The 27,258-nt window shown below is 38.9% G+C and overlaps 1 protein-coding gene across 1 annotated transcript in view; it reads right to left on the reverse strand.

Moving 5' to 3' along the window:
* FGD6 (FYVE, RhoGEF and PH domain containing 6) overlaps positions 1-27,258 on the reverse strand; it is a 72,462-nt gene that overhangs the window by 40,852 nt on the left and 4,352 nt on the right. The window contains exons 2-3 of the mRNA XM_053943394.1: positions 19,822-22,240; positions 2,649-2,796 (exon numbers count right to left, since the gene is read on the reverse strand). Of these exons, the coding sequence (XP_053799369.1) occupies positions 2,649-2,796; positions 19,822-22,240 (2,567 nt within the window). The remainder of the gene's footprint in view (positions 1-2,648; positions 2,797-19,821; positions 22,241-27,258) is intronic.

Raw genomic sequence — 27,258 nt, forward strand, 5'->3', positions numbered from 1 at the left:
GGCTTTGACACCTTCTGTTTTTTCAGGATCTGTGAGAAAATCAATTTAGCATGTATCTGGAAACAATAATATTAGCTAGGAGCAGCCTTTCAGCCTGTCAGCCTTTTCTTTTAATTATTACAGGAAGCACTGAAGCCCATAATGAATGAAGTTCTAGCAAACAACAATAACTGGTTTAGCAAAAGTACTAAAGTACAGGTAGTATTTCTATCTTACTTGATTCTTTTTTTCTGATTAATACAGCACAATAATATTTGCAGTGAACTCAAATGTTTTTCAGGAACATCTTAACAGACATAAGCATTTTCTTTAGTGAAAAACAAGATGACAGGAGAAAAAAAAAGAAAAAAAAATCACACTGAAGAGAAAAGACAGTTTCTGACAATCTGCTAATGGAGCTGCTGGACTACAGAGCAACTGTACTCCAAAGATGCAGATATGTGAGCCTTGTAATCCTCATGAAACATCGTGGAGATGATTTTGGGTTTCATATACACATTTGGCTTCCAAAAAACCAATGGCACTGTCCAACACCAGATAGAGGTAATAGGTACAACAAAGCAAATGGGGCTGGCGTCAGGATGCAAATGTGTTTGCTACACAGTTTAACTTCCATGTATGAGTTCCCTCAGATGGAACACCTTTCTCCAAAACAGCTCTCATGGTTTGCCATATGCTTCTCTGCTGCCAGCTGTCAGCATGTCCATTGCACAGTCAGCCTTTCATTTTAATGGGCTGCAAAGAAAGAGAGGATGAGGAGCCCGAAAACGTCACAGAATATACAACTCAAGTGAGATGGAAGTCCTGGGAAGGCTGTATTGAGTGTGGTAGCATAATATGAGCACTGAACAGTTTATCTAGAAAATCAGATATCAGTTGCATTTTATCCACAAAACTTTGGTTCATAAGCACTAATGCTGCAAGATTTCTCTGAAGATTTAATTCTTCTTGAAACCTATAAATTAGTCTCAAGTGCTGGAAAATAAACCATGGAACAGATAGTACTCATAGGTTGGTTTTAATGATATTGTTGTATTCAAAATAAAAAAATATTTTGAATAAATTAATAATATTAATAATAAATAAATAATAAATAATAATTAATTAATAATAAATTAATAATAATAATAATTTTAATAAATTTAATTTTTTCATTGGAATTTAAATGACATCACACCTAATTACTGAACTAAAATTAATTTCTAAATTAAATAATTTTGTATAACACCAGATATGTGCGAAATACATTATTTATTTTATATACTATCTAGACAGACATCTGCACACAGATCTGGAATTTTACATATGAAATTAACTTATTTCCAAAGAACACTGAGATCTGTCCAGTGTGGGTCAATCACATTCAGGCAAGATTGTAACACCTATTCTCAGGCCTCTGTGCCTATTTAGAAAGCACAGCTGACACACTCCCTGCAAGACTGAATTCACAAGTAAGTCAATTATGCAGAGCAAGGTATGTGCCATCACTGTAGATGTGTCAGTTGCAAATGAGATGAAAATTAGTATTTTGAGAACAAGATGCTACCACTAAACAATTACAAAATGAAATATCACAGTCTGTTTTCAACCCCATTTGAAAGACTTTTCACATACCAGCTGGTGCTGAAAGGGCCACTTTGCATTTGCTCAGACAAAGATACTCTGGCTCTGAGAGTCTTTAATGGGGGAACCAAAGGGATACAAATAAGGCTCTCTGGCACAACACTGGAAAGAAGCCCTGTAAGTCCCCTAACAGATATAAAGCATCAAAACAGCCAGATGCTTGCAGCAAGGAAAAATAAAACAAGCCCAGCTGATGACCGATGCAGAGACTGCTTCATTCTCCTCTGCAGCTGCTCTCGCTGTGAGGAAGTTGGTTGTTAATTCCCAGCTGCTGGCCGCACGTGCCGCAGGCAGCTGAAGCAAGCGGCAGCAGATGCCTCACAGCAAGCGCTGAGTTACTCCATAAAACCTGCCTGAGAACCCTCCTAATGGGGACACTTCCCTGTAAAACTCTGTTGTGAAAGGCTGAAGGCATTTGCAGAGGCACGCAAGGTAAGTTAGCTTGTACAGGTAAAGTCTTGTTTAGCTTCACAGGAACAAGCTTTCCCTTGCCTCTTTCCCTTTCCCAGTTTAGTCCTCTCATTTGGTTTAACAACATTCAGGCCCTATATGCCAAGTCTTCTCTTCCAGCATTAAAAAGTTTCATTGGGTTTTTCTGTTTGTCTCGTTGGGGCTTTGTTTTTGTTTTGTTTTTTAATTATTTTTAAAGAAAGGAAGCAGATATAACTACTATCAAAGGAAACAGCTGCTGGGACTGGTGCTGAGGAGAGGCACTGGTCTACAGACAGGCTGGTTTCAGGGTGTCCAGGGCTGAGAAATAAGAACATGGGTATTCCCAAAGGGAGGACAGGACCCTCATAACTTCATTTCATTCAGAGTAGTTAACACTGTCCTTCTGGAAGAAGAAATAAAATTAAAATAAGGAAAATCACTCCAAGTTGGCACTCACGGAAGGTAACAGAAGGTCAGACCTCAACTTCAACAGGCAACAGGTGGCTTACATTTGAAAATACCCCAGCAAGTTACAACTAATGAAATACTGCAAGAGTGAGGAATAGCTTAAGAAGATAAAGATAAAAAGATACCTGTTTATCTTCTTGAGGATCGGTCTCCCCTTTACTGGAATCAGAATTTGTATCATCATCTTCATCAGAACTGTTCATGATATCTTCTTCATCTGACTGAAGATCTCCTATTACTACATTGGGATGATGATGGTGTTCTTCTAAGGACCTAATATTAAAATATATACATCATACTTCATTTATGTCAAGAGCTTTCTGTTTCATCCCACAATATATTATCTACTTGGTATCAGACACCCTGAAAACATTGTGGGTAGTCTGAAGATTATAACAGTTGGAAGCTTTTCCACAGTGGACTCATAACTCTGCAACATTTTATATATGCTAGTATTGATACAATGCTCACTGACAGCAAGCAAAAGCCACATATTATTCATGTCCATCAGAGTTTTCCTAACAACAAACTCTGATAAATCTATTTCCTTTATTGCTATGTGCCTGTATAGAGCAGTATTTGTACTATGTGCAGGATAAAGAAAGATCATAGCCATTTTGCTATCCTCTATCTCCCAGCAGCAGGTCTTATTCCAGCAATGGTACTCACACTGGAGCTTTCTTTGTGAAATTCCAGTTGCATGTGTACATACAGGCCTGTTTCCCAATGCATATGCTAAACAACTGCATCAGTGACAGCAGTATCGTAACTATTCTGTCCAACAACTCTTCTTAAAAGCAGGAAAGCAGAATCTTTTGCAATTAAGAACACCCATCCCCCAGAAACAGACACCTTTTGAATAGCTGTCAAAAGCTGTAAAACAACCTTGTTCTGCTGCTAAGCAATCATTATAGAGATCTCTTTTTACTAGCTTCAGCCATATTTGCGACACAGGAATTGCATGAGACAGGCACACAATCTCCTTCCTCTAACTAGCCTTGACAACTTCAGTAGCGATATAAGAAATACAATTCTAGAAGAAAATAAAAAAGGGGGTAGGGAAAGATAGATAGGAAAACCTACCAGAGGAAACAGCCTTAAGTTTTTGGAAGGTTACACGGAAACACAGCAAATCTCTGGGTTCCTACTTTTAATCCTTAAAAATATCTAATAATTTCCAATTACACTAAAGCTATCTAAAAATCACGTCATCTGTGTTCAAGGTCTGCAAAAAGATGCTGGGATGCCACAGATTTATTTTGACATGAGTCAAAACTGATTAGCTATCCAACAAAACAAAAAGCAAATCCAGGAACCCCTGTCCATAAGCTGCTGCAGCCAGCAGAGATTTCACTGGGCTGACCAACACCTAATTTTATAGAGCCAACAACTGCCAGGGCTACACATGTCTCCATATTCCTGGCTCTCTGCCTCTCGAGGCAGGGTATAGCTGTGACTGGTTTTTTCCTTGCTTTGAATCAAAGGAAAGGAGGGATGGAGGGTAACTATTCAGACTTGCCACCTTTATCTGTGATAGCTACCAGAAAGAAAACCTGTCACCATGGATCCCACAGAAGGTGTCTGCTAGCAATCTGAAAAGCAGAGGTATTCCTCAGGGCTTGGGTTCAGTATTGGGACTGGTGCTGTTAAACAGGTTTGTCAGCGACGTGGACAGAGGGACTGGGGGCACCCTCAGCAAGAGTGCCCAGCAGGTCAAGGAAGGGGATTCTGCTACAGCAAAGTGTTTATTACACAATGCTCAAAATAGAGTTAAAAACAAACCAACACAAAAAATGCTGATCACAAATAGAAATATATTTGGAGATAAAGATTAGCTGGCCTGTGGACAGACCTTGGTCAGCCATGAAGACATAGAGAAGATTAAAATAACTTGGTTCTATTATGACAACAGGAAGGACTTGGGAAACTCCCAAGCAGTTACTGTCTCCCAGAACTGAATGGGGCGGGGGGAGGAAGGCGACTGTAAGGTCATCACTGAGTTCAACAAGGTCCTGAGCCAAGACTGCAGCACCCTGGGTGCAGAGAGACACCCCTTTATTTTGTTTGGAAATGATCAGCTTGATGCAGGAAGGCAGCAGCCACCAGAGAGATGAGTGCTGATGACAACAGCATATGGTGTATGCCAGGGACAGCTCCCATAGCATCTCCAGAAGTTTCAGGAAGGCAAAAAAGCAGCTTTTTACTGGAGCTTTCCCTGGAATCATGCTAACAGGAAACGAAGATTTCTGCAGTTATTCATTAACTTCAGCAATTCAGAAAACTCCTTGTCTAGTTTATATAAGTCACAGTCAGCTGAGAATATTTATTTTAGCAGATGCCATCTCATATTCTTTTATTATGACAAACATCTTTATTACATCAGTAGCATGACATGAGGTAGATATATGCCCCAGCTTTAGTCAAAACCTGCAACAGAAACTACTGCTGTTCCTTCCTTTACTGAATTACTCAGCTTTACCATCCACATCTGTCACTGAATCTAACTCTGACCAAGGGTATTTTTTCCCCCACTGCAAAATATATTAAGTGCTTTATCTCTGACCACACTGGAATACACTTTTTAGTCCATTATTCATTAATGTCTATTTTTGTTAATAGACATTTTATTGCCCTTTTTCCTACCCTTAATATTTGTTTTAATTGCCATTTTAATTTCCTTTAACTGAGATTCTTTCTCATCAAGAAAACATTGTTTTCACACCTGTGACATCACTTTTCTTTTGCCTCAGCATATTTTACTGGATGCCCACTCCCAGACTTTGTTGTCATTTTTCATTTAAACTTTTCAGGGCAGCTATGCCAAAACTTAGAAGTTTTAGAAAATACACCCTTTTGGAAGTCAGAAACAAGGATACTTCCAGGTGAAGCTGTGTTTTACTTGCACAAACACAATCCCCTCACCACTGAAGGATGAAGAACAAACTAGCTGGCTTGTGTTGTGTGAAGCATTTTCAAAACATAAGATTAATCAGCTTATTTAATAGAAAGTTTCAGTAAAAAAAAAACTTAATAATTTTAGTAACTAACTCGTGATAATTTAGGATGTGTAGTAAGTGTCCACAAATGACAGCCAGTCACTGTATAAGTTTTTTTTCTTCCTATAAATCACAATGTTTACGCAGTAAGCTCTTTTTTCTGGCCTTTGTGGTGCTTGTGTACCTACTATTCATATAAAGGAAGACAGCTGAGACAGCCATGTAAAAAATCTTACATACAGTACCTACTCCACTTTTACCCTGTACTTGCTCAGTTCACAGCCCTCCAGCACTTCCACATGATACATCTTGTTGAGGGTTTTTTTAGTGGTATTTTTATTACTTTTTCCCTTCATTTCTTTGCTTTTTAAAGAAAGAACACATTGGATGATTAGATGATTAATGACCAAGAGTCAGTTCACACTCAGCTATTTTCCAGTATCAAACAAGCCATCAGTTCAGGGATAGGATGCAATACTGGAACTTTGTGGTGCTATCTGCAGTTGTGTCCTCTTCTTCATAGAAAATGGGGACAGAGTTACTGTGTTCATTCGTGTTTATCAGCCATGTGCTGAAGAACACGCAACTCCCGTCACACATTACACCTTAACCTTTCAAGGTAAATGCTACGGCTTTTCTAGTGAAACAGAAAGCAGATCTGTATTTACTGATTACTCTTTTCTGTACTTTTACCTCTGAAGTAATCTATAACGTAAGTGTATGTATGGTTCTCTTAAAGTTATCTCTGGATAAAGTGAAATCCCTTGCACATGAACTGCCTTTGGAAATAGTAGTAAATCTTTAAATAAACAGAGCCTTTTCTAGCACATATTAATCCCCCTTTTCCAAAATACCACAAGCATGCAGTAAGGCTTATTTTAAGTGGCTCTTCTGATAGGTATTTTGGGGATACTGTGAACTGCCTCTATCTTGTTCCCTCTTCATCACGATTCTTTGTCCTACCCACAGCAATACCCATAGAAACTTCTGCATTATCAGTCATGTGAAACACCAGCCCTGCCAACTCAGTGTGCTGTGCACTGAGTAAGAACATCTTGCCGTATCTCATGAGCAAGTTATCTAAATATAGATGCGGGGCTTTTTTATTTCACACATAAAATGAAGGAATCATTAGCTTGTCTTGGAATGAGCAGCTTATGGGATGATGCATTTATGTTGTGCTGTATTTTCCTACTGCAATGTTTACTACATGTTTAATGAAATAAAACATGTTGGTCCTAGCAAGACATACAGCAAGATAAACTGTCAAAACTTAAAAATTGCCATCAGGCTATTACCATGGGAATCAGCATAAAAAACACTTATTGTCTTCAAGAGATGACTAAACTAGTTCAGACTAGTTTATTTGTCCTATAATAGAAGCTTCAAATGCACCTGTGGCTTCACTTTCAGACACTGTTGATTTGGACCCTGCATAGGGCACTATAGCCTGAAGTCACAATTAACATTTCAGTCTCAGTTTCCAGCTCCTTTAGAAGGCAAATAGTAATATTAAGGTTGACTGAGATCATTCAGAAAGATTCTCTGCCATGGAATGCTCCAACATTAAGTATTTTATAGTATATTGGAATGGCTTCAAGTGTTAGCATCACCATAAGTACTAAAAAGCAATTTTCCACAGCTCCAAAGTATTTGCTAAAATAGATTCACCCATGCTACTGCTTTACACACATTTCCGTGTGATCTTCATTATTTTTAGATCTTTTTCCTACTTTCAGTAAGTAATAAAAATATGTAGGAATGCTGAATGAACAGAGCCTTGCACACTGCTAAACTCTTCACTTCTCATCCTTTTGTTGTTTTAAATGGAGTCTCCGGTATACTCTGCTTTATCGTTCTGTCTCTTCCTCCAGTATTTTATTGCCTTTTTTTTTTTTTTTTGTGGGTGCTTATGTTTGTTTGTTTATTTTTAAAGCAAGCTTTCAACATGCAGGCAAAATTACACAAACTGAAGTTCCTACTGAACTAAAAAATACATACCAGAACTTCAGAGAGCAATTTAACATGCCCTATTAAAATATTTAATCTAAAATCCTTTTAGTATCATTACAGCATTTCACCATCTTTTCACAGCTGCTTGCACCTCATTTTTCCCCAGAGAGCAAGCAACTATTATTAGTGCTTTTCCATTTGCAGTTTTTAACATCACCATTCCGTGCAATCAATTTTAGTAACTAAGGCATATTCAGCTGCTAATTTTTTAAGACCTAAAAGCACACTGGTTCTCTGTGAAGGCAATAGCTGATAACACTGTCATTTTTTTCATAGCCCCTCATACTCCCAATAGCTGTAAACATGTCTCACCAACTGATTCCCTCCATGAACCCTAGTTGTACACTTCTGGGAAAATGCAATGGTAAAAGACCTGAAGAAACAAAATGTTCTATAAAATATTTTTGGTCCTATCTAAATTCAGAATCTCTTTTGAGGAAGGACTGTAAATACAGAACTCAAATTGATATCCCAAAACAATTTAGGAAGTAATTCCCTGATTTGGGTGCTCAAACAGAAGATGCTCCTGGAAAGTCAAAGTAGAAGTGAAATTAACGCTTGGTTAATAGCCCTTTTGTTTTGTTTAGTGAATTTCTTCTGCTTTTATTTAATGCTTCTTTTTAAAGACGGTCCAGTGTCTTTATTATTTAATTACTGCAGGTTTTTGGAAAAAGAAAATCAGTTACAGAAAGCAAGCATACTTGGCAAAGCACTAAGAGAATAAAGGATACCAACCAAGATCAAGAGTTTAAGAAAATACATAAAGAGATTAGTGATCGGCAAGATTAGTAAATGCATCAATTACAGCACTTTTTGGATGAGTTACATTTTGCTGCAATACCTCCCCATCCACAACCAGCCTGAAGAAGTCAACACCAACAAACCAGTCTAGAAAGCACAAAGATTAATTTCATATCACTCTAGATGCACCTGGAGCTTAATATTCACCTCTCATTTGAACATCAGATTCTCTGAACAACAGGAGGCTGTTTACCATTAGAGCTAAAAATATCCCACCCCTTGTTGTTGTCTTCATGTCCCCCTGCTTTTCATTTCTCCTTCAGGCACACTGGACCATGAAGCAGCAAATGAAGATGAAATGCAACCCAGGCCAGGGGGATTACTTCTACAGCATCAGTCACCTCTCTGCTTTAATGACAGACTCACAGACGGAAAAAGGTGAAGCTGAGATCACATCTCTCTTCTCTAGGGGTAGTGGACAGTGTGAGAAAGGCTGGTGGATGCTGCTGTGTGTCTCGCAGCGCTGATGTGGCTGCCAGCACTGGAGACTGGTTGCCTTATTGCAGCCAAGCTGCTTGGGCTTCAACTTCTCTGCCAAAGATGGTGCTTTTTCACAGCAAGAGAGCAAGATAGCAAGGTGCCCTCTCAAATATGATTTTACACAACATCACTAACGTTATGCCATTTGTTCTTCTGCAGTCAGAAGTCAATGATATTAATAAGTTCTTATTATTACTAATAACATGAAAAAAGGCAACCAGACATGAATTTTTATTGGTGTGATCCTAAGGAATATGACAATTGATTTTGATCTTCATTTTCTTTATATCTTTTAAGACTATCTAAACAGATCATGCCTGTGAGATTCATTAGCTCCTTCTGCGAGTGATCCTGCCACAGGCAGCATGGCAAGGAATAAAACAGACCTCTACAAAGGTCTTTAAAATAAAAAAAGCACCACAAAGCAAACTAAACCAATGAATCCATGACTATTTGCATTGCTTGGCACTGGTGTGCTACATTCTCTCCAGGCTGCTATGGGAATTTTAAGGATTCAATTACAAATATAAACACTATTCAAGAATCACATCTAGAAAACAAACTACTAGCATCCAGCTGAGTGACTACAATTGAAAATAGTTTGTGGACTCCAGGTTCTCTTTTCAAATTTCAATTTAAAGACTTCAAGAATTGAAACAGAATTATTTTAAACAATATCATATGTACTGTATGCACTAATTAGTGTCTATTTTTTTACAAAAAGCCGGGATCCTTGATGACAGAAATCCACTATCAAAACAAAAGCTCAATACAATCTATTTGAAATGCATTTTCATTCAGAGCCGTTTGCACTTTGAAAGCTGTCTGCTGCCTCCTGGGCAATGGGCTGGCTGCTGAGAGAGGCCACGTGGAAATGCCAGGAGTTTGCTCTTGCCAGGACAAACACCAAGAACTACCCTCTTTGTCCCAGTCCTTACTTGTGGCACTCACTGATTACACCTGGGACTTCTGGGCAAGGGGGATATCACAAACACTGTGAGAGTTGCTATGATATTTAGGCTGTTAGATCATGCCACTAGCAGCTCCTTCTATACTTGGCTCAGCACGTTGCAAACTTCTGCACCTGACTTGCTTGAACCAGGTTATCCCACCATTTGCAGTCAGCAGCATTCAGTTTAGCATTTGTTATCCTCAAGTCAAGATGGCACATACTACTTTTCTCAATGAGATGAAAAAAAATACAGCTGACTCATGAAAGAAAATTACAGCTGACTCATATGCTAAGAAAAAAAAAGTGCATCTGTCATATGTGCTTCACATTAAAAAAACGTACAAAATTTATTAAGCAATCCATTTTGTCAGTAACCCTACTTCAGGCACACTATAATCAATAGAGTCAAAGCCCATATTTCCGTGGCACAATTTTAAAAAACACAGTTTAAAAAAAGGTGCAAACAGATCTCAAATTATCTCCTTATTTAGCTGTGATTTGCAAACCTGAGCTCCTGAGGCCAGAGGCACCCAAGGATGGCTCACCACAGGCAGCCTCCCATGCTCACCGAAGTCATCTTCAGTGAGACCGTTTGTTGACAATTCCTCAGTTCCCTGGAAAGTTCAACATAAACACACATGCATGCTTCAGATGTTTCTACACTCACCACAGCAAAGCCACATTAAAAAAGAAAAGGATAAGAGAGAGAGAGGTCTCACTTTAAAAGTCTGCAAGAAAACTGGTGCCCACAGTGGGACAGCTCAGCTCCTGAACAACCAGGCACAGCTGACATCAGGACAAGCAGGACAGACACTCAGATTGACAAATAATCATGAATACTAACCAAGATCACAAGTGCATTTCTATGGAATGTTTAAGAAAATATATAATGAGATAACTGATCAGCAAGATTAGTAAAGGCATCAATTACTGCACCTTTTGAATGAGTTACATTTTGCTGCAATACCTTCCCTCCACAACCAGCCTGAAGAAGTCAACACCAGCACATTTCCTTTCACAAGCCAGTCTAGAAAGCATAATTTCATATCACTCTAGATGCACCTGGAGCCTAACCCATCATAAATTCAGAACTGTCACCTGAACTTCAGATCTTCTGAACAACGGTGACTGTCTACCATTAGAGCTAAAAAATTCCCTCCCTCATTGTCATCTTCATGTCCCTCTGCTTTTCCATTCTGCTTTGGGCATATTGGACCATGAAGCAAAAAATGAGAGTGAAATGCAGCCTAGGCCAGGAGTCTTACTTATCTTACCCATCCCAGCAAAGGTGCCAAACGGAGATGATTCCAATGTAGTAGAATATGATCCAGGAGGGTACAATGGAACAGTCTCAAGCACTGGTACTGTAAAGTGAAATACTGTGGCAAAACCTAGGGATTTAAACTCTTGGCTGGAAGCATGTAGAGGGAAAGAGGTCCCTGCACTGGTGTTTTCCATCACCACCAAAAGTTAGGGATTATCTGTCTCCCAGGGTAGGTAAAGAGAATTTACAGTCATGAGCATACTTTGCAGCATGACTTTAGAAAGCAGAGTCTAAAAAAGGTGCAAACAGCTCTCAAATTATCTCCTTACAGAGATTTACAGCAGAATTTAGAGCTTTCTGCCTTCCCCTATCATTAATTCTTGTTTCACAGGGAGAGCTGCAATGCTCACGGGAAAGACCTTTGGAAGAAGCTCCTGGCAAAAACAATATAAAAAAGGACCAGAAAAATATGCCACTCGTTCACAATCACGACCTCTTATTCTAACTTCTCTCCAATCACAAAACAGGCCCTAGTGGGATGAAGTAGATTGGGAAAGGATGGCAGAATCAGAAGAAAAACAACACTTTGTTTCCAGTCACACAAAAAAAAAAGAAAAACCACAACAGAACTCCAGCACACACTAAACAGACTTCTGGAAAAGTATAATGTAATTGTGACAAAAGAAGTCAAACCAAATGCATCAAATAGGAAAGGGAAATCTCAGACCAAGTGAGAACAAAACTCCCTATTAATACCAATTTCAAATAAAATTGACCTTACCCTGCCAGAGCTACAATGACATTTCAATGCATAGCTACTTCTGCTCACTATAATCAGAGTTCATGCAAGGCCCTACCCAGTATCTTCTGTATTGACTCAGCATTAGTTTTATGGTTTTTGCATGACTATTCCTGAATCAGGGCTCCAATATCTCTCTTCAAACAGTTGCTCACTCAATTTAAAAATAATGCACATCCTATTGCACTTGGGGTTTTTTTTACATAGCAGATACCGAGAAGATGACAAAAGAAAGCTGAGTAAAAGATTACTCAAAGGTAGTGACCTAGATCTGAAATAAAGATGGAGTGGTTTAGTTCCTAAACACACAACTCTCTGCATGCACGGGAGCTGATGCAGCTTCCTGGACAGTATGTCAGAAAAGAGAGGATGAAATAGTTTGGTCAAAAGCAACACAGACTAAGAGTAAAGAATAACTGAGCTGCTTGCAAGATTAGACTTGTGCTATCTCTTCCTCTAATCTTTTGCACAAATTAGAAGAATGGGATTTAGACACTCTTTATAAACTTTTCATCTAATTTAAATGTCTTTAATTTAATTTAATTTATTTATTTAAACTTATATTTTGCTCACCCCCACAAAGACCACTGGGAAAAAAACAACAAAATAATCAAGTGAACTTTGAGCAGTTGAAATCACTGAGCCATAAGGCCCAGGTTGTAGCTTTCAGAATGGAAGGTTTGGTAAAACGACCTTTATTTATTTATATGCATCTAAAAGATTTCTTTAGTCTTCTTCTGCTTGAATAGAACAGTTTTTCATAAGCACAAAGATATTTCAAAGAAAAGTTAAAACTTGCATAAACCTTATGTTTCTAAATGAAGCTTACTGGATTCTAGCATCTAAAATAAAACCAGTATTTCTTTACCTAAATTTTATCTAGTGCATTGAAACAACATAGCTGCACAGTTTTGTAAATCTATTCATTGAAACATCTTTAACTAGGTCAAATAGAAATGCTGGGTAAATGTGGCATATTAATATCACTGTTGGCATTTAAATAAAAAACTCAGTTGATATTTTGATCACTTTCTTTACACATTTATTTTGTGCCACCTAAAAATCTTACTGTTTTACACATACTATTACATTAGAATGCAGCTGGAATATCACTGTGCCACAGAGCTCCACAAGCACATTTCCTGAGCTGATGCTGAAAATAACCCACAGGAAAAGGCTGCTGTTGAACATATAAATGGGTCTTTCATCAATTTTCATATCACATTTGACTCTCCACTCCGCATCTGATGTAGTCTCTAGAGCTACATTTTGCTAATTTATATCACGGTTGGCAAAAGGAGACAGAGCGCGCACGTTGGAGGCGGGGGAGAAAGGCCAACATTGGTGACAAATATGCAGCGTTAACTTAGCTTCCTCTGCCTTTAAGAAAAGGAAATACATATGAAGAATGCCAAAATTAGGAAAAACACAAACATGAAATAAAAGAGGAAAGAAAAAGATAACGCACTGCAGATTAATTTATGAAAGTGCGTGACACTTGAGTTCCTGTTCCCCATGACCGGGGGGTTAGGAAGGAGCCTAAGGGACGCAGCAGCTTTATGCACAGCTTTGCTTCCTTCGGGCTCCCCCAGGCACACTGAGCCACCCTCCAGCTGAAGCCAAGAGCCAGCGCACTGAGCTGAGGGCAACGTCACCGGAAGGACAAGGACATCCTTGTATTGTACCGGGGGAGAAGTGGCAACAGAAGTTTGGACGTTTTTGCTATCTGTGATGAGCATTTTTTCAGTGGGAAACAAAGGATAGCACAGTTTACCCTCAAAATGGCTCTTTTAATGCATATGGATTGCATGTGCATCAAGGTTAATATGATGTAATTTTCGAGACCGCACAAGACTGACCAAAGTAGCCACCAAATATTTTGGAGAGCAGATGAGGATTCACCCAGCAGCTAGGCAGCGCTCACAGCAGTGCCTGCCTCATCACCACTGCAGCCATCTTACTGCCTGTCGTAATAAGGCAGTAAGCACACCCACAAGCACACCCAGCCCTAACTACATAAAATAAAAAGATAACATCGAGAATTGAAACCACACCTGTTTTTATGTAGCACTTTTAATACAACCTGATAATTTACAAGACTTTTGCTATTGCACCTCCAACTCTGTCAGAAGTTTCCCTGGCCGTGCCAGCCTTCTTCACCTACCTCTTTCTTTTACCAAAATCAAAAGAGAGCCCTTGAAAAGAGGGATTAAACAAATATCAAAGACACAAATTCTTTCTCACTACTGTCTTGGGGATCTTCACAATTATTTCGATGTCATAAGACATTTAAAATCTTTTCCTGACTGGATTGTACACCAGAATAACAGTATTGGAAAAATGTAGTTCTCCAACTTCTTTCTCTCCCTCATTGAAGATGGAGACAATCAGACCTCAAAATCTCTTCCACTGTCAAAACTGATTAAATCAGCATATCTCAAAAACATATTTGCATGAGAATGTGTCAAGATTCTAATAAAGTTCTATTTATTCAGATATTTTTAAAAATGTTAAAACGAGGGGGAGGCAATGGGGGAAAGTATCAGCATAGTTCTACCAGTTTGCTTTAGAAGATTTGAGTATTTTTCCAGAATGCCTATATTCTTCTTACAGTATATGCATTTTATTCCAGGTTGTATAGCAGACTACACTGTAAAGCTGTATAACTGAAGACACTCCAATGCTAAGGAAAACTTCTCTTACTGGAAAAGCAGACCATGGAGACACTGACTCACATGAAGTTTCTTGGAAAGAAAGAAAAGAAAACCCAAAACAGTCCATATGCTCTGCTGAGTATAAAAAATAACTGTGAGCCTTCCATGTAGCTTGACACGCTACCCTTGTGGTACAAAATAATTAACTTGACACTACAAAATAGAGGAATTCCAGACCCAAGGATCCCAGCACTTGCATTCTCCCCTAAGTCCTTATGTCAAACATCAATATTCCCAAGCAACTGTATTACTACCACTTCTCACCAACATTTCCATGCCTCCCTGATTTGACTCCGATTAGATACGCCTAACAATTACAGAATTTGTTTCTTCATGGTCTGTAAGAGCAAGAAATGACAAGTCAGCAAAACAGCTTATTCCTTTTATGTGACAGGCAAGAATTGCTTTGTCCGTTCCCACCTCGGGGGCTGGGACTGCCGGAGAGGCTCTGCAGTCAGCCTTGCGGGACTGGGGGCGCAGATCTGCGCCCTCTGACTCTCTCCTTACTGACAAGCCCTCGGAGCTGCCAGACGCCTCCCTGCTGACCGCCACTGACAAAAGCGGGGAGGGGAAGGAAGGCAGGCTCAAGGAAGCACGGCACAGAAAGAAAGCCAGTGATAACACATGACCAAGGATAATGAAGCCTGAAAGGAAACCTAAATAGCCTATTATCAAAGCTACTTCATTAAAACGTGATGGGCAATTGCAGAGAAAGAATTTTATGTACAACCAAGGGTGGCAGAAGCCAGCTAGACACACGGGGGAGACTGGAAGACAATGCAAAACTGCAGAGCTGATGCAGAAGGAGGAACTGACCTTCTTCAGATCAGAAAATAATCTTTGAGAAACAGATGAAATTAAAAAAAAATATCTCTACATACTTGGCCTCTACTTATCAGGAAATTATATCTTTCCAAAAAATTCAATAAAAAGAAGACATGGGTATAAAATATCCAATATCTAAAATGTATTTTGTGCATTCAAATCTCAGCATAAGAGTTTGAACTTGCAATATTCTAAATGCTATTTAGATCTTGCAATCTTTTATTAATTTAGTGTTTCTGAATGGGAATTTTGCAACTGTAAAAAAAACTCCCCAAAAACACACAAAAAACCCCCACCACAACATCAAAGAGGAATATGTATCAAAGAGAAGTGCTTAACCACACAAATTTCAATATGAAATTCAATATTCCATGAAGGTTTTCATGGATACTTAATTGGCCTCTGGAGACTCAGTCCCCAAAGCAGAATTTAGTACAGAAAACTAAACTTATATTTTGCATTGACATGCTCATTTTTGGAAAACCAATGGATTATTTTAAATCAGCAGGTGTGGGTAAAATACAAAGTAATATTTGACTAAACCAACACTGAAATCATAAAGGATTGTTGTCACATGGTACTCCCCCCTGTCCAGGCCTTTCCAAAGAAAAATCCTAGCTGGAAACACAATGACACAGTCATAAATAAAATAGCAGTCATGTACATTTGCAACATCTTCAAGGAACACTGTCAAAAGTAACCAGCAAATACAGTATGCTATTCCCAGAAGGCTGAAGGAATAGACTCACTCAACCTAAAATACAACTGTCTTGCATAGAAAAATGCAATACCAAAAGGAAGACCACAAACAAAACCCAAAACAAACAAACAAACCAAAACCCAAACATACAAAACCCCAAACATACAAAAACCAGCAATCCCAGAGAGCTGCATTTCCTGTTGTTATCTGACTGGATAATGATATTTAAAACTTCTTTTACACTTAACAGCTCATTTTCTATCTCACAGCATCTAGTCTTCACTCACTTTGTTTATAGAGTACTCATAAAAGCACATTCATCTAAATTATCCATTTTAAATTGGCAGTTAAATAGGTAGGCTAGACCAAAATAAAAAATCCTTAAACACCATTTTTAAATACTTCTTTTTTGTATAGTGGAAACAAAACAAAGACTATCTGCTCCCAAACTACTGACATTATTTACTTTATTGAGAATATTCCCCTGAACTACTTAACAAACCCCTAATCCATTCTGACTCTCAGCAGCAGCACCTGTTCCACCTCAGTGGTTCATACACCAGATCAGGAGCCTGACTCTCTTCCTTTCAAAGACAAGCCTTCTCTTTTCAGTAGAAAGGAGGCTGACATCAAATATCTCAGAAATTAAATCCTGACAACTGCTACCTACCATTAATTACTCAGGCCTGCCACTTGCATGTAATTCCCTGTGGGAAGGCTGAAGCAAACAAAACATAGCTGAATTAAATGTGACACATGAAGTTCAGATAAAAGCATCAAAAGCTATTACTATTCTCCATTAAAGCATACTGGTTTCACCAGATGGGACTGTGAGGAAATTCCTCTGTAACCACCAAAGCATTGAGTACATTATCAAAATTTTATTTCTTCCTCCAGAAAGAAATGTAGCATGAGCTCAAGGCACCATTGAACTCCTCTGGTAATGGCAAGACTGGCATTCAGACTTAATATACTGAGTGTGCTATTATGACTAGAAGTGTGGTCTAAACTTCTCAGAAGAACAATCTCATTTGTACATTGGTTTTAATCATAACATAATTTGCTGTGAGATCCCCATTAGCAGTGCATTACAGGAATTTGTGTGCCACAATCTATGAAAAAGAGCTGAGTGCATGTTCTGACGGGCTGGGGAAAACATGAGAGGCAATTATTTCAATAACAACAGCAGCACTGTTTCTCTAACTGGTTTTATAATACAGCCTGGCCCAGGAAATGATAAAAAGCTCTTACAGAACTATGCAGAAAGGGTGAGACAACATTGATAAGGAAGCTTCAAAGGATTTGAGATAATACTGGATGGGAAAACTGGAGAAGCTGCCTGCCTGGCCCCTTTGGGCGAGGGCCCTTACACCTCCCAAGGCAGAGCCAAAATGAATATTCATCCCTGCTGTCCCAGCAGCACTGATCCAAGTCAAGAGACTACTGTACTGTTATGCCCTTTTTTTTTCCCTAGGAATTTCCTTATTCTCTGAAATCTGCTGAAGTAACTACATGCATTACTTGTTTCCTAAGGTAGTTTCTGACTATTAAATTTGATTTAAAACAAACACATAAATGGCTCTAGTTCTTGTTTTCTATGGGTGCTTTTTAAAGAAAAACAACACAAACCCAGCCAAGGACATCCAACTTAGGGAGCAGCTTCAGGTGTAGATGTGGCAGAGAGACCACTTAAACCCTTGTATCACCACCTGTACTGGGGAAGGTTTGTGTGGAAAGGGAATATCAATAAATCTCACACATTTAGGCCAAATAAGGAAACTACAGAATTTCAACTTCAGGAGCAACTGCAATCTCACATCTACTATGCTTCATACAGGAAAACTGTTTTCTTCCTAAAGCAGACAGATATTCACCTGTATTCAGAACAAAACAACACAAACCAAAATGACTCACATGAACACATGAAATGCATCCTTACGCAAGTTTGCCCTCACCCTTCTTAGGTACACCAAATTGAGAAAATACCAAGAGAGCGTGGTCAAAATCCCTGAAAGATGCTCAAAGATTAGACTTACACAAAAAGCATACACTATATCAGGAAATTAAAGTATACCAAAGACAAAACTAAGACTTAAACACCCTGCTGTAAAGTATAAATGTTCATTGAATAAATGTACCAGTACCTAGCCCATAGCTAGAAATCCTATTTTCCATTGTAAGATTTCACCCTTCCCAACAAACAGACCTATGTTGATAATCTTAGCTATAAAACAATTAACATAGGATGCCCCTTAAAATATTTGTCTCTTCCTATATAAGAGAACACAGATTCTTTGGAGCATGTGTTTACTATACACACATCCAAAATGAAACAAAGGTTAGTAACGCTCAGCAAAAAAGGAAGTTAAATGTGACTATCTAGAAGCTAATTCATTTATTCTTGTCGTAATGTGTATGTTCGCAATAGCGTGAAGAAGTTTGCTGGGGATTTTGAAATGTACAGGCTGCATATTTGATTTAAATCCTTACTGAGATTTGAGATAAATCTTTGAGGATTTATTTATTTTGAGGTTATGATCTCAGACATTTGAGGTTTGAGATAAATCTTTAGGATCTGTAAGATAAACTGATCAGCTAAGAAATGATCAGTTAAGAAACTGCACAATACCATATTGGGACAAAGCAATGCTTTACCTGCTACCACACTGACAGACACACTAAGTGATGCTGTTTAAGGAGAACACATGAGTCTGGCCACTCTCTGTGGTCCATTTCTCAGCATCCATCACAACAATACAAATATTAAAAGAGCTATTCCTGCCTATTCCATTTAGCAGCCATTTTGGACGTAGAATCAGAGAATCATTAAGGTTGGAAAACACCTCAAAGATCATTCAGTCCAACTCTTAAACCAGCAGTGCCAAGTTCATCACTAAACTGCGTCCCCAGGTGCCACAGACAGACATTTCTTGAACACTTCCAGGACAGTGATTTCACCACTTCCCTCAGTAGCCTACTCCAATGTCTGACCGCCCACCCTTTCAGTTGATAAATTTTTCCTAATATCAAATCCAAACCTCCCTGGGACAAATGAAGGCAGTTTCCTCCTATCTATAAACCTGTCCAATCCCTTTTTAAATCTGCTGATACTATCTGTCTCCACTACCTCCTGAGCTAAAGAAACACAGCAGCAACCTGCAGAGTTACCAAACTCCATCACACTAATATTCTGTGAGTCACACAGAAATTGTGCACCACTACCACCTTTGCTGGGAGCACAGGCAGATACAGAAGACTCACTATATTTAGAGAGAGGCAGTAGCTTCAGTTATACCCGAAAAAGCTTTTCAGACCTGATGAAGAATTTGCAAAAGCTTGTCTGCTCTTCCCAGCTCTATCAACAGATCTAAAAATATAATCATTCCCCCTACAAACCTAGCAACTATGCACTCTTTGGATAGTTATTCCAGTTTATTGTGAGACTGGTAAGGTTCATTCCTCCCCATTGAAGTATTCTTGGATACAAATACATGACTGTATCTGATTTCCTTTAATTAAACCTGGAAAAGTTTCCCAAATTTTGAGGAATATATTAGGAATGACTAGCTTACTTTTCCTCTTGACTCACTGCCAAATGCAAGGAGTTTTCAAAACAACGAAAGCCTACAGGAAGATATACAGGAACAACTGTTCTGCTGCCATTTAATGGAAGAGGTACAGACTCTCACGTTATCATTTACAACCAACAGAGTTACAATGCAGCTGTTTAACTTCCCCTTTCTCTTTATTTTACCTGTCAAGTCTCCAACGCCTGCTTGTAGCTTCACAAGGCTCCTCAACTTCATAGAAGTCAGTGCTCTGGTCTTCCACACTGCTGGAGTTCTGCCATTCAGAGCAGAGATTTCTCCTAGCACCCATAGCAAAAGGCAAGTTCTCATACTCAGGTATTTCCTCATAGTGACGCACATTCTCGTACTCTGGATCACAAGTGCTGGTTACAGAATTCAAAGGCATTTGGGACAAATTTTCTCCCAGAAGTCCATGTCTGTCTAAAGACTCCAGCCTTTGGTTATTTCGCATCTCAGGCTGACTTCTGTTTCTCTGCCTCTTCTTCTGTAATGCCGGACTACTTATTTCTACAGAATGTGCCTTGGCAGATTTAGCTTTCCTTTCACTGCCTACAGACCCTGTATTACTGCTGTTATTTCCATACCCATTCCCATTTGAAATGTTGGCAATAGCACTCTCCACTGACTGGCTGCCTTTAGACAGAAATTTTTGGAAGTCACTTTTCTTTAAGCAAACTGACAGTTTCATGTTCAGAAGCTTTTTCAAACTATTTTTCTTGTGATGGTCTTTGCAGGGCTTGTCTGTCCTGTCCATGTCCACAGCAGAGAGAGACTTGGCCCTAGGCTTTGTCACAACAGTCAAGTGGCTGAAACTGGTAGCAGATTTTAATGATTCAGAATTTCCTGAAAATGGAAGAATGGGATGAGGTAACTTCCAGACGGGTTTTTCAGAAGAACGTTTGGGTATGTCACAAGACGAAAGTGCATCCTGCTCCTTGGCTTGTGGATGTGCAAAGTGAGATCCTTCTAGAAGGCTGTTCGATTTGTCTTCACTGGAGGTGTAAGAACTTTTGTCCACAAGCTCTGCTGAAGCAGCTTTTTTCAGCAGGCCAGCAGCTGGAAGGCCATGCCTCTGTGGTTTCTTAGGAATAACTTTTGGGGAACTCTCATCCTTTATTTTAACTTCTTTATTTTCCAAGTTTTGTGGGGAAACACGGAGGCTGTTGGTAGCAGGTGAGTGCTGACCGCTTGCCAATTTGAGCTGCTTTGGCAAACTCATGGACAGGGTATCACACCTGACAAAGTCAGTCCTTTTGTCCACAGAATCTGGCATACTGGTGTCATCTGTTATCTCATCCATGAAGTTATGGTCTGCATTTAAAGAAGATTCAACATGTCTCCCCAAATCAGGACTTCCGTGTGAAAACTGAGGCAAAAGACTTTGTGAAGCTGACTCTTTCACAGCAGGCTCCTTTACCTGAGACATTTTTTCTGCATTGCTTTGAGTTACCTCACATTTTTCAGGATGAAACACTTCTGCATTATTATTATAACAAACGCTTTGACCAAGGACATTAACTCTTGCTGGCTTTTTTAAGCTTTGGTCCACAACACTGTAAGAATCTTTCTCTGAATTAGATGGTTCCTTTGTTCCTTCTCCTGTGCTGTCTATGCCATCCTGACGGACCAGACACGCAGCACGTGGCTTTCTTGGCTTAGGGATAGGAAGCACTTTGGAGCTCAGGACTGAAGATATTTCAGGGGAGGCTTTATCAGCATCTGCTTTGAGCCCTACTTCACCTGAAAACATCCTATTGCTACTTAAATTTTCATTCTCTAGAGTTTCCTTGTCCAATGGGAAAGAACAACTGTGATTATTTTCAATCAAACTAGGACAAATTTCAGACATCTGAAACGCATCAGCAATAATCTTACCATCAGCATTTTGTTGCTTCCCTTGAACTACCTCAGAAGATGACGAAGATTGTACAAGTTCCATAAACTCTATTTTAACATCATTCTTGGAACTGCTGCCATTCCCTTTGTCAAATTTGTCTGCATACCTGTGCCTCACAGGACTGCTGTTAGGAAACACACCATGAGTTAGGACATCCTTAAGTTTCTCTTCCAAAATGCTGGCTTTCAAAACCACCTGACTTCTACTTGCCAATTTTTCATTGCGACTATCCCCCAGAGATAGTGCATTTCTTTCACCAAGCTTGATGTTTTCTAAGGTGTCAAAGTGCTCGAGAATGATCTGAGTTTTACAGGTGTTCTCTCCATTTCCAAGTTTATGAAGGCATTCAAATTTGCAAGGTGACACAGGTAGAATATATGCTGTGTTTCCAGTACTTCCTTCTGAGGTTTCATTTTTGTAGTTCAAATGGTCTAGAGTTTGAGAAGAATCTTCCCTGTGCTCCTCAAAGCTTTTTGTGCTTTTTCGTGTAGACGATGGAGGTTTAACTTCTGGGATGGAGGAGCTCTTGAGAACCTTTGGTTTCGGTGCAATTGCTGGCTTGGTTCTCCTTGCTGCTTGTATCCCACCAGAAAGTACAATATCAGGCTTCGGTGCAACAGGTGGAGGCGCTGCCTTGTGTCCTAGGACAAATTTTGGTTTGGGGGCCACTGGTGGCTTCTTAATTTCTAGGAAGGATGGAAAACAAAGACTTTAGTTACCATTGCCCACAGAACAACTTCACCCGCAAGGCAGTAGTATTAAAAGTTCTCTAACATTTGTGATCTACAAGAACTCAATGTGTGTATGGATAAATTTTTTTCTTAAAAGCATGCCTTCATTCCCCAACACCACTTCTTTACTAGTTGCCTTTCTTTGTTTTAATAGGCACATCAAGGAGTGGTAGGGAAGTTTTCAAAGTCTTTTCATAAACAAACAGTTTAACATAATATTAGTACATGTACTCCCTCACATGCTAAAGTCTGATGCCAAGAAAAGCAGAGCAGATTCTGCAGGTTCTGCAGTTTTAACTGTAATACCATTTTAAAATGTTGCAAGTATGTTAAGTGCCACACATACAATAAGCCACAAAGACAGTGGGACAGCCAGAATAATGACCAGGGTGGTTTAGTCCCTTTCTTCACCACCTTGAGAAATGTGGAACCTAAAATTCCTTGTTCCCTTCCTCTCCTCCTCAGACAATACTGAGATGAATTACTGTACCAGTTGCAAAACTGGCATGTCACCAACAACAGTTCAGTTAGTCTGTGGTATGAAGTTAATACAGTAATTTGTAGCAAGGCAGTACCTTTCTATTGTAAAACACTATTTCTGTGCCTTGTACAAAATTACTCTTCCCAACTTGTCTGACCTAGAAACAGCCACCACTATTATGAATTATGACCCACTTGGCACAGCAAGATGATAAACCTCGGGGAGAGTGTACAGCACTCAGGAAAAGGAGCTCATGAGGAACTTTGAGATTGTGGAGTTTTGATCCTGTTGTTTGAGTGGTTTGGTGTTTTTTGTTTGCTTATGTAGTGGTTGCTTTTTCTTAAAGTATGTCTGAAACATTTTAATATTTCCAGAGATTATTTATGCCCAATTCATTTCCATGTGCTGGAATATTTTCAGCTTTCTAAGAGCTTTGAGTGTTTTTTGATATGTGCAAATTTATAAAGTAAACTAGTTTCTTGTGCTGTTTATGTATTACCTCTGTATTTACTACCCTTATTTTGACCAATATTTTAGTATACTTTCATTAAGTCATATACATGTTAAATAACACCTTCAAGAAAACACATTAGTTAATGTTTCACATGCAAATAGATAGGGTAGGCCATTGATTTATTGTTCCCTTTGAAATGTGGGTTTGGTGTTTGGTTGTGTTTTACCACCATTATTACTCTAGGTATGCACTGTATCTTAATCTCTTCATTAGAATGAAGTTCCAAAATTTAGGTTTGTTTTGTGGGGATTTGTTTGTTTGAAGGAAATCTAGAAGGGTAAAAAAAAAAAAAATTAAAAAGGGCAGATGCCTTCAGTTGCAAGTATTTCCTAAACAGCAAGCCACTGCTCTAAGCAGAGAGCCAGAAACAGTAAAACCATGTTTTTCTAAGACATTAATCACTAAATGGTACCCAGACTGCCTCTACCTACACTTAGAATGGCCACCCTTGCTGCCATTATATTAGTGAAGAGATAAACCTCTGACAACAGAGACAATTTTTAAGAAATTTTACAAGAGGGAATCCAGAACTTCTTTCCAAAGGCTCCGTACAGCTCCCTACCACCACTGACAACAGTGACCCAACTGCCACTTACTGCCAAGGCTATCCCACCTTCTGCATCCCATCTAAAGGCAGGTTTCCCACAGAAAGATGAATCAACAATTTGCTATGAGAAAATAAAATTAACTCTTTAGGTGGGCAACTACGGATCCTGAACAGCACAGGAGAGCTGTACACTCACTTTCAGACAAGTCAACTGCTTATTCAGTTGGAATATGAAGTGATGATAATAAAGGAGCCTGTGTTCCATGCTAGAAAAATAAAGAAGGGATGCCCAGTTTGTCACAGAACACAACACAGTAGTAGAGCTGGGCCATTTCAGTAATATTTACGAAGTTATTAAAGCTCCTTGGAAACAGGAGAGAGACAGGCTGCTTTCGAACCGTTCCTGATGCCCAAGTGAGAGAAACAGACTGACAAAGATACAGAAGATTAAACACTGCCTAGGTAAGCAATATCCTGTGGATTATTTTTCCCCACACACAAACTGAAGTTCATAAACCTTGCAAGTTTATCTCTCTATAAGTGAGAGTGCCTTACATTTTGGATACCACCTAACCAGATTACTCTGCAGGGCTTTTAATTAGTATTTATTAGGGAGCACACAAGTTATGACATGACACCATTAGCTGAATATAAACTATCAAAACCCCCCATGGCTTTATTAAAACTAAACCATGAAAATGTAAAGAAAAGCAAAGCAAACAGACCAGTTTGTAAGCCAGTGGGAGAAACCTGGATAATGAACAGAGCAGAAAAAATCACTTCTGATAATAAGTGCAATTCAATGCGATTTCTGAAGCCTACTAGAAATTTTCAAATTACTTCAATGTTAAAAAGCATTCAGACAGACAGAAGAGACCAGCAAATTGTATGGGATAATAAAGACACCACTGTCTGCTTTAAACTGATTGCACATTACATCTAGAGTAGATATGGGTCAATGTATTAACAGGCACATTACAGTCTCGGTATCAATACAGATCTGCAGTCAAGTGCTCCATCAGAAAGGAATGTGATGAAGAGCTCTTTCAAACACAAGTGTGATGTGAGAGAAAAGACTCCAAGAAGGGAATGCATACCAGTAGTTTTCCTCAACAAAATATCTTTAAGTTTCTGAAGAATACAAGCAATGATCTACTTAGAAAAAAAATTACAGCAGCTGACAAGGGTGAAAGTGTAGTAGATTGACATTAGAAATTGAGAATTAAAGTTCAGTTGCTTATAAACTAATTCAATTCAGTGTTGGATGAAAAACACAGTTCTACATAACAGCGCTCTAAAAGGGACAACTTCCCATCCAGAATCGAAGAAAAACTAAGTAGGAGGCAACTGTTATATAAAGGTGTAAGGAATGACTGGAAGTCATATGAGAATGACTTTTTGTTAAATGGCAAGCATAAGCAAGGTAAAAAACAATAAATATAATCAAGGAAATGTTATAGAGCAAATGCATGGGGTAGTTAGTTGTTTGGACAGTGGGCTTTTTCCTGGTGCCATAGGGAACTAACTATTCACCTAAGGACCTAAGAGATGGTTGGTTATACTTAGGAGAGTAAATTGAAGAGAATTTGGAAATCAATGTACATAGTTATTTTATGAGAGCTCCATGCAGGTCTGAAGCTAAGCAGTAAATAATCTGCTAAGTATAAAAGATGAAGTGAGTTGAAAATATTTCTGTACATAGCACCTACCAGACTGTTAGTGAAATGCAATGTCACCTTCCGGCAATCTCAGAAATAACTACAGAATCATCCGAGGTCTAAAAATTATGCTTCAAATACCAAGGAATCTCATCCTGGTTAATTTAACCAAGAATTTAAAAACTAAGATGGTAATAGAATATATTCTTATGCACATGTGAAAGGTTTTGGGTAACAGATGGCTCTTGAATTACAAAAAAACCCTCAAAACCAAAAAAAAAACCACCTAACCCCTGATGAGATTCCATAGCTGAGGTTTGACATGTTCAAACTAGAAACAAAGCTCTAAAATGCTTATGAATCCTAAAGGATAAATAACTACAGAAATATCTCACCTAGTACTGTGGGGGAGCCACAAGCACTTACACTTACTAAACTCACTTTCTGGCATGTGTAGAATTTTCAGAGGGAACTTTGGATGGGCCATTGGATTCTCTAGCCTGTCATACTCAGAGAATCACTATGATTTTTTTCCCCACTCCAACCTCTAACCTCAACCCATTTCTCAAAGAGAATCCCTGCATCCAGAAACTCCAGTAATAAATGCAAATCTGAGTAGAGATATGTTATTTGCATAAACAGATGAAATGTTTAGGAACCAGAGAAACTGTCAAAGAGATATCCTCCAACCTGTTTGACTATGCAAAGGAAGAAATCCATAAATAAAGTGACTAGCAATGCTGTCATCACCAACAGGAAATCTGCTGCTCACATAGGAACAGCCAACACCATGCTCAGTGCCGAAGAAAAAAAAAGGTGCTTAAAAACACCAACACCTAACCCCCTTAGAAAAAGTAGATTTAAAAGGGCATTCTTTTTTCTAACAACAAACTGCCATTAGCACCACCTATGCAGATCAATGCATGTGCCCTTTGTCTGACTTCAGGTCACAGCACAGAAAATAGACATTTATCTCTCTGGTGAATTATGTCCTTCAGCATGGTGAGGAAAAAGCAACACCCGCTCTCATCCTGCTGATCTACTCTGTGACCAACACTTGTTATTGCCTGACTGGTAAGTGTTCCTGTTCTTCCTTTGATTTGTTTCAGAGGAGGATGAGAACATCCTGAAACAACTTCTACTCTCAATCTTTTGACCCTAAAGTGCTGTCCAGTTCTGTTCTTCAGATGATAGAATTTGACAGCTGAGGACCTCACTTAAAAACACTTGTGTGTCTTCTCCTATGCACTATCATGAGAATGAACAGAAAAGCCAGTAAGATATTGCAATCTTAAGCATTATTATTACACAGCTTTAAATCCTTCCCAAAATTTTACCTCTTGTTCTTTTCCCTGCCCTACATAGGAACAAGGAGAAACAATGATATGTGAAGGTGAACTGAGGCAAAAAAATCAAAGAGAACTACCCCTTCTGCAATAAACCCTACTGTTGCTAAAGGAGTGTTTTGCCCAAGTAATTTTTATGCCAATACCTTTGAGATCATGTTAACAACTTCCATATTTAGGAACAACAAAAGAACAGGAACAAGTCACAGTGACTTGCATCTGTCCAAGAAAAGGGAACAAATGGTTCTAGGCACTATCAAGCTGACATAACTTGATATTCCTTTCCCTACAATGCTTCACATATACAGAGGCTCCCCTCATGGTATTCAGGATGCCCTATGGGACTATCTTAAGTCACCTGGGCAGGATCCTGCAACCTACCCTAAAGCAATGTCCCTTCTGAACCACAAAACTGTAGGAAGAAAAT

The sequence above is a fragment of the Vidua chalybeata genome, chromosome 5 (genome assembly GCF_026979565.1).
Source record: "Vidua chalybeata isolate OUT-0048 chromosome 5, bVidCha1 merged haplotype, whole genome shotgun sequence".
Classification (NCBI taxonomy): domain Eukaryota; kingdom Metazoa; phylum Chordata; class Aves; order Passeriformes; family Viduidae; genus Vidua; species Vidua chalybeata.